Source organism: Hordeum vulgare, chromosome 3H (genome assembly GCF_904849725.1).
Source record: "Hordeum vulgare subsp. vulgare chromosome 3H, MorexV3_pseudomolecules_assembly, whole genome shotgun sequence".
Classification (NCBI taxonomy): Eukaryota; Viridiplantae; Streptophyta; class Magnoliopsida; order Poales; family Poaceae; genus Hordeum; species Hordeum vulgare.
The window spans coordinates 609,388,263-609,396,512 of record NC_058520.1 but is presented as its reverse complement, the minus strand read 5'-3'; the positions used below and the strand labels follow the sequence as shown (position 1 = coordinate 609,396,512).

The following is an 8,250-nucleotide window of genomic DNA, read 5'->3' as shown; positions in this document are numbered from 1 at the left end:
GAAAGAGCAGGGTACGGAATGTTACTTCAAGAACGCCAACCCGAAAATGTATGCCTCAAAATAACTTAGCGCTAATCAAAACCAATAACAGATTCACAACTGGTTCATATTATTATTACTAGTCATATCCTTCGAACAACTCTATAATTGAAATTAAAATGATGCTGAAGCAAATACGTTTAACGGGTACATCATCTGCATAATACCATAGCTAGATGGCTACAAGAAAACTGCACACTACCCAGAACAAGCGATTACCTTCCTGAAAGAAGGAAAGGAATCGCACACACTCAAGCAGCGGCAACTCCGGTCTTCATCTCGTCCGCGGCTTTCCTTTCGCACGATTCGAGGTACGACTTGAGGATCATGAGCCTGGCCGTCTCAAATGCGCAGTAGCCAATCGCAGCGAAGCATGCGCTGTGCAGGACCCTCGGTCCGATCCCCCGGGACAGGCCCATCAGGCCTTCCTCGGCGATGACCTCCTGCATCGTGCCCACGACCGTGCGGCTCCCCTGGGCGCCCACCCTGGTCATCAGCCGCGTCTTGACGACGTCGAGCGGGGTGGTGAGCCCCGCGGATATCGCGCCGGCGAGGGCGCCGCAGAGCACGCTCTCCCCCGGCGTCAGGTTGGGGGCGTTGCTCTTGCTGAGGGCGAAGGCCTTGAGGTACTCGAAGGAGGAGTAGCTGAGCACGCCGGCGGGGAGGTTGCGGAGGAGCGTGGCGGCGTAGCCCGCGTAGAGGCCGAAGAAGCCGTCGGTCTGGAGGATCTGGAGCAGCACCTGCCAGGAGCGGCCCGTGGCGGCGCCCGACTGGAGGCGCTGCGTGATGAGCTCCTTGGGCACCATGATGGCGGAGGAGGAGATGTTGCCGCTGGCGCCGGCGAGCGGGGGCACGAGGAAGGGCGGCAGGTGCGAGCGGAGCAGCGACTTGGCGAGCTCGCAGGTGCCGAAGTAGATGGCGGAGGAGGTGGCGGAGCCGATGATGACGGCGGAGAGGCCGCGGTAGAGGCCGAGGGGCCCGTCCGTGCGGAGGATGTCGGCGAACACCTGCCAGGAGCCCCGCGAGGCCGCCCCCGCCTGGAGCCGCGTCTTGACGGCGTCGAGCGGCAGCAGCGCCGCGTAGGTGAAGGCCCCCGCCGCCGCCCCCGCGCACGCCCCGATGGCCGCCCGCTCGAGCGGCGTCGGCACCTGCGCCGGAGCGGCGGGAGCGGGGGTGGGGGTGGGGGCGGGGAGGGGGATGGAGAGCGTGGAGGAGGAGAAGACCGGGGCGCGGCCGTGGGGGGCGGAGGGCGAGTGGTGGAGGAGGAGCGAGGTGAGGTCGGAGAAGAGCGAGGGGAAGTCCTGCGAGCGGCCGGCGCCCGGGAGCGCGACGGAGAGCGGCGGCTCCCTCGGGCGGGTCGACGACGGCATCTCGCCGGCGCCGCCGCGGGGGATTCGGTGGCGGCGGGCGGTGGGATCTGGAGCGGTGGAGTGAGATTCGAGGAGGATAATGCTGCCCGCGCGTGGTGTCTTGATTATTAACCACATGCCTTTTATTCATTTCAAAAAATTGCAGTTGGAATTTAAAACCCTCCGTTTGAAAAACGATCTGCTTGCATTTGAATTCCAATCGCAAGTCCGAAAATTATGTTGTACTCCTTCACATTCTACTCCCTCCATAAGTAATCTAAACGTTTTTATATTAATTTATCAGAGGGAGTATCTTACTACTGTATTTGTTTGTGAACACGGTAGCGCCGCGAGGGTCAAAAGTTGAAAATGACATAAATCAGAAAAATATCCATGACAATTGCATTTAACGATGGTTTCGAATGTAAAAAATAATTTGCAACAGTGATACCATGATATCAACTCCTAAATGCTAGTAATTGAGTAGCACATGGGTAATCATGAACTTATTTTACTCATCTATCGCCGTAAATTTTCAAATAAGATCTTCGAATAAGCAAACAAAAAAAAACAACGTTAACAAAAGATGTCAAAAAAAAATAAAAAGAAAAAGAACCTGATGCATTATTCATTGAATTTTTTTCTCTTCTATTTATCTTCATATAAACTTTTTTGTTTTTGATTAAATTCACTGATGATTCCCAGATAACCAATCCTTTTCACATGGATGAATGGCCAGCTAAGCCACTGCTCTGAATTTGGTACACCCTCTGTTTCTCAATATGTTTTTTCAGTTTAAATTCAACTGCAAAGACGGCTTATAAATGCCCCACAAAAGAATATACGGCTTACATAACTTGAACTGCAAAGATGTTTTATATTGAGAAACATAGCTACTTCCTCCCGTCCAAATTAATTGAGGCAACTTCAGTTTTGAGGGAGTGGTAGATATCAAATACTCCCTCCGTCCCGTATCAAAATAGTAAAACAATACTAAATACATTCATATCCAGACAAATCTAAAACAAGAATTTTGGGAAGTCCCGTATCAAAATAGTAAAACAATACTAAATACATTCATATCCAGACAAATCTCAAACAAGAATTTTGGAAAGGGGGGAGTAAATGGTTGCACCCCAACATGCACCAACATGGTATCCCAATTGTATCAGACAATATTGTACCACAACATCATCATGTATCAGACAAGATTGTACCACAACATCATCATGTATATTAGCTCTGCTCAACGCCACATCAGCACATACAAACACACGGATGCAACGGAGAAACTCCAGCAGATGATGACTGAAGAATTTCTGCGGATTTTACAACAACAACAATTGACTACAGAATTGGGGAAAAGGGAGTGGGTCCAGGCTCTGATGAACACACCCTCTTTCCCACACTAACAATTGTCACCTCTATATATACATTACATCAGGGCAGCGCTACAAAGCCCCTCCCTGTATGCCTCTGCCCGCCTGCCTCGACAGAAGATCCGGCCACGAAACAAGAAAACGGTTCATCGGCGTTACAGGAGCAAAACTGAGGCCTACCCAGAAGCTCACGCGATCTCTGATGAATGCCGGGGCGGAGCAGGTCCGTCCTCAGGTCACCGAGCTGACCGGGTCGACGCGGCCGACGACACTCGCTCGGAGCTCCTCACGCCGTACCGCTCGTAGACCTTGTCGTGGTTCTCGTTCCACCAGCTCTCCGCTTGATGCTCGCCGAACCGTCTTCGGCTGGGTAGGAGTTCAAAACAAAAGGGAGGTGAGAAACAGCCAAAATTACAGGACACGGACATCTCGTGGTTCTCAATGAGATCCTGCCATGATTAACCGACCGAATTAGTTGTGTGACACAAAACATTCAAAGACACATGTGGTGTTTAGACAACTGAATCAGGAATAGAAAAACAGTCTTCTGTTTGTATGCTCTGGAGCATGCTGCTATCAGCCAGCTACTCTCAGAGTGAAAACTGAAAACCTACCATGTTATATTTATCAATGAATGAAACAAGACAGGACATGACAGTATTTTTAAGAGAGAAGACGAGTAGAATCTCAAATTACCTGAAGCGTACCCTCTTCAGATCCCGAGTCCCATCAAGAAGCGTTGTCAGTGTGATGTATACACCTGGTTCATACTGTTCAATCCATTCGGCCTTAACTTCGGTACTGGACAGTGACAACGTACCTCTAGATTTGTAACCATCCTCGCCATTTTGGAGGGACATAGTATCCATGCTAGCACTATCAGCTGCTCTGCGGCTAGAGGCGAATAATTCATCACTACTGCTGTGTGCTCTTCGATTCGAAAGTGCACCATCATGGGGGCTTGAAACCCTATGTCTGTGAGCACTCACTTCATTATTTCCACTAACATCTGGCGACCTCTGTTGACATGAGATCCCGTTTGGGTGCAACGATCGTCCAGTGTTCAGGCTAGGCATGTTCAATGCATTGAGAGACTCATTTCGTGACTGGTGTACCGAATCCATGCTAGAGTAAATGGAAGCATGAGACTCGATTCCATTTGGAAACTGTGACTGCTTTGCATCACTGCCATCATCTGGAGGCAGTCTTTCAGCCATATCCTTGAGCTACACAAGCCACGGAAAAGGGTAGATTCAATAATCAGTAGAGAAACAGATTTCAGTAAAGAGCCAACGGAAGTAGTACTAATTATACAAAAGTTTACATTATATCACTAGTTTTTTAAGACTAAATGGGTATTTGTGTAATCTGACAACACTAAAACAATTGTTCTTTCAATGTTAAAAATATGTCTTCTCTTTCTATGTCGAACCTACACCAGCACCATTAACATGTTTATCAGTCAACCTTAACAACCAATGATTTTATAAGCATGGAATACTGCAGTTGCATAACAGTTAATTGCTGAATCATGTGTTTTTAAGGAGCTCGGGCAATAATACCTGTGCTGTTAGGGCTTTTATGACTTCCTTTGCAGCTTTGGACTTCGCAGACTCCTCTGCAACCATCGCCATGGCCTCCTGTACTTTCTTAGCAGACTTCTGTAGCTCAAGTTCTTGAACCTCACACCGGTGCCTCAGACTATCGACCTACCAAGATGCATAAATTAGGTTTCTGTTAACTAACAAACTAAAAACCAAGCCTACGTACTGACATATGAATATTATGAGATACCTGTCCACGGAGTCTTTCAACTTCCTGATTTAACATCTCATTCTTTTTCGTAAGATTGTCAGTGGCACTTTTCGCAATAGAAAGGCCATGAGTTGTCGGAACTGGTGTGGTAGAACGTGGCGGGCTAGGCCTACGAGAGAAAGGGGAGACAGCCCTGGAAGTATTCACTGATCGAGTTGCTGGTGTGCGAGCTGCTCTTGGAACCGGTCTGCTCATATCAGGCCCACCAGATAAAGCAATATCTCTCAACTGAAGAAGTGAACTCATTTGAGGAGACCGAAGAAATGAAAGCGCATCTGTTTTCTTCCCTTGTTTTGCTGCCTTGCTATCCAAACTTCTAATCATATCCAGATTACTAGGGATGATTGCTTTAGCTAATTTAGTATCAGAATTGCTTTCACCTGAGAGGCGAGGCACGGTATCTTTCCTCTTATTAATCGCACTAGAGTCTATGGCATTGTTCAGTTTCAGAAAACAGGAATCACAAACACGGTGAGGCTTTCCAGGATTGGCAGCCAACGCTGCCCTCAACACCTTTCGCGAAGTGCACGCATTGCAATGGACATGTCCACAATTATGGCAATTATGCCTCTTCCGGGTGAACCCAAATGGTTGCCTGCATGAGGTGCATTGCGACTGCTCTGCCCCTGGCATCAACTTATGTTGGCATATGGCTGCTGTGAAGTTCGCACCACATGAAATGTGCCTAACAGCTCTGTCTCGCAATGCTTCAACCAGCGTAGGTATTTTCCTGTCGTCTATATCTCCATGGCCCAACCTTCCATTGGCTCCTTTTCCCCATGTAAAAACTTCACTCTTAACTGTTAAAACCGCAACATGGTAGGAACCACAAGCAACTTGAACCACCTGTTCACCCATAATCTCTTCAACTAAACATGGGAGCTTACCATCTGAACGAGGATTTCCAAGCTGGCCATAAACAGTATTACCCATGCTCCAAACCTGTCCAGATGTTGTCAGACCCACAGTAAGGCCATGACCGCATGCTATCCTGTGAAAATCGTAATCGATAAGTGAAGCTACACATGTCGGCTTAACTCGTGGATCCTTGTCACCGTGACCAAGTCGATGTTTGTCGCCATCTCCCCATGTGAAGAGCTTTCCAGAAGATAAGCTTGAACTCGACTGAGTCACTATAACTTCTACAACAGCTGCAGTGTGCCATACGCCACAGGCGACAGCAATTGTTCTCAGCCCCGATAAAGACTCGACCTCCCTCGGACATGAAATACTTTCTCGGTTTCCATGGCCTAAAACTCCAAAAGTACCATCACCAAAGGTAAATAACTGGCCGGTTGTTGTAATCAAGGCTGTATGCCAGGTTCCACAAGAAACATAAGCAACTTGCAGACCATCGAGTGCCCCTGAAATCCTTTTAGGAATCCAGTGGCTTATGTCAGTACCATGGCCTAAAAGCCCAATATTGTGTGTTCCATCTCCCCAGGTATAAAGTTCCCCAGCTGTTGTCACAGCACAAGTATGGAACTCCCCACAAGCAACGAAATCCACATTGGAAACTGCTAATGAATTGACTAGGCTGGGGCGAACATAATCTTCTCGTGATCCATGCCCAAGGCGCCCACCAGACTCTTCACCCCATGTGAAGACTTCCCCATTCTTCGTGACCAAAGCAGCATGCTTGACCCCGCAATCCACATGATACACATCAAGAACTAAATTGGACTCCAGGGGCTTCGGTAGTAGGACATCCTGCCTCACAGCCGACTTGATTACCACATCAGAACCAGCTCTTGCAGAGCTTTCACAGATAACTTCACCCCACACGTACACGTCGCCTGAGGAATCACAGTCATCTTGTGCGGAACCGTGGCTTGATGTGCTGGGGGCACTTGAAGTGCTTACTCTGATGACATCTGAAGCAGCCACTTTGGTGGGCATTTGTCACATCCAATTACCAAATGAGCTGTGGTTCTAAGAACAGTACCGCCACACGCAGACTGGTTTCACACAGAAATGGGATTAATAAGATTGGCCAAAGGTGGAACAACCTGCACACACATTTTAACAACAATGAGGTGAAGAAAATCCGCTGTATAAAATCAAATAACCAAATTATACAATGAAGTAAACACAAACAAAATTATGGGGATTGGGGAGAGGAATGGAAATTTCAGATGCTCTGGCCACAATGGGCAGGTTTATGGGGAACAAAGCACCAGCACCAATCGAGCCTGAATGGCAGAAGTACAGTGAGGTTTATTGTAAATGCAATACAGGTTACAGGTACAGAGTTATCCCGCCATGAGAGCAGGACTCAGGAAAAAACATAATGCCATGCATCGCATCCACTCCCTCCGTTTCTAAATATAAGACCTTTTAAAGATTTCAATGCAGACTACATACGGATGTAAATAGACATATTTTAGAGTACAGATTCACTCATTTTGCTACGTATATAGTCCGTATTGGAATCTCTAAAAAGCCTTATATTTAGGAACGGAGGGAGTAGTTACTTGTGATGTACTACCCCCGTTTCGAATTATAAGATGTTTTGGACGTTTCAATATGGACTACACACGGAGTGAAATGAGTAAACAAAACACAGTAGAAACGCGTCTACATACATCCGATTTAGAAAAAAGTTAAAACATCTTATAATTCGGAATGGAGGGAATAGTAATCTTCTTTTCGAGTAACGTGTGCCATCAGCCCTATGATTATGACGAGAAGCGGCATAATTGGCCGGTTCAGGTTCCAGCTTCCTCAAAGTGTAAAACGGCACACTTCTAAGCTGATATAGTGTATCGAAATGCATGGACCGGCATAGTCGCATCACAACTCCATATCCTACAGGAATCCACTAGCCTCCATCCAAAATGAATCGACACTCATCAAGCTCTCAGGAGCTTGGGCAATACGCACTAATCAAGCTACCCTGAGAGCCGCCATGACCAGCTTGCTCGCATCTACTCGTACAATTCTAATCATGGGCAATACGCCGTGTTGTCACACAGAATAAGTCAATCCCCACCAACCCACCCAGCGCCGCCGCAGCCGCAACTACGAGCTAAGCGCCCCCCGGCTCCCCCGCCGGGTTCCGGCGAAGAAAACCTCCGTCCTCCGTCCATCCCACGGCGCAAGCAACCACCGCGGGCGGGAGGAGGAGCCCCCCTGCTCCAGCCAGCCATTTCGGCGCCCGACGCAGCCCCCCGTCCCGGAGCACGCCAGAAAGAAAAAAGCTGAGATTTTTCGCCGTACCTGAGGAGGAGCAGCAACTGCGGGGCGGCCGGGAACCCTAGAGGCCTCGCACCTCCGAGATCCGGCCGAACTGGGGGTGAGGACGGCGCGGCCGGGCCGCAGGCGGCGTGGGCGGGACGGGCGGGCGTCCGGGCACAGGGAGCCCCGGCCTTGCTTCTCAGGGAGGAGGAGGCGGCGGTGGACCGGCGGGCGGCGGGCGGCGGCCGGAGGAAGGGGGAGGGGAGACCGGAGGCGGCTGCGCGGCGGTTCTTCTCTCTCGCTGGTCTTGCACGCACGCGACGAAGGGGGCCGCTTTGCTTCTAGCGCTGCCTTGCTCTGCTTGCCCTTGTTTTTTCCTGTTATTCCCCACTTTTTTTTTCTCCGTTTTGTTAATTTATTTTTTGCTCTCTCTATTCTGAAATAAGTTTTGAAACAAAACCATGACACTTATTTTAGGATGGCAAAAGTTT

General features: G+C 48.9%; 2 protein-coding genes across 3 annotated transcripts; both read right to left on the bottom strand.

Moving 5' to 3' along the window:
* Nucleotides 1-90: 90 nt before the first annotated feature.
* On the bottom strand, nt 91-1,541 carry LOC123445626 (protein MITOFERRINLIKE 1, chloroplastic). Its single transcript, XM_045122638.1, has one exon. It carries the CDS (start codon nt 1,524-1,526, stop codon nt 291-293), a length of 1,236 nt encoding a protein of 411 aa, XP_044978573.1. The 5' UTR covers nt 1,527-1,541; the 3' UTR covers nt 91-290.
* A 1,061-nt stretch (nt 1,542-2,602) lies between these two features.
* LOC123445625 (PH, RCC1 and FYVE domains-containing protein 1-like) lies at nt 2,603-8,108 on the bottom strand. 2 transcript variants are annotated; one of them, XM_045122637.1, is made up of 6 exons: nt 7,802-8,108; nt 4,562-6,591; nt 4,330-4,476; nt 3,588-3,993; nt 3,464-3,477; nt 2,603-3,133 (listed from the first exon to the last, which is right to left on the bottom strand). In XM_045122637.1, exons 2-6 carry the CDS (start codon nt 6,479-6,481, stop codon nt 2,999-3,001), a joined length of 2,622 nt encoding a protein of 873 aa, XP_044978572.1. In that variant the 5' UTR covers nt 6,482-6,591; nt 7,802-8,108; the 3' UTR covers nt 2,603-2,998. The 2 variants fall into 2 exon arrangements, with proteins under 2 accessions (XP_044978572.1, XP_044978571.1); XM_045122636.1 differs by having other exon boundaries at nt 3,464-3,993.
* Nucleotides 8,109-8,250: the final 142 nt, after the last annotated feature.

Coding starts and splice junctions, on each gene's coding strand:
- LOC123445625 (XM_045122636.1), bottom strand. CDS start 6,481: ATGCCCACCAAAGTGGCTGCTTCAGATGTCATCAGAGTAAGCACTTCA. Junction 4,477..4,561: donor TTGAAAGACTCCGTGGACAG/GTATCTCATAAT, acceptor GCATCTTGGTAG/GTCGATAGTCTGAGGCACCG. Junction 3,994..4,329: donor TAAAAGCCCTAACAGCACAG/GTATTATTGCCC, acceptor TGGCTTGTGTAG/CTCAAGGATATGGCTGAAAG.
- LOC123445626 (XM_045122638.1), bottom strand. CDS start 1,526: ATGTGGTTAATAATCAAGACACCACGCGCGGGCAGCATTATCCTCCTC.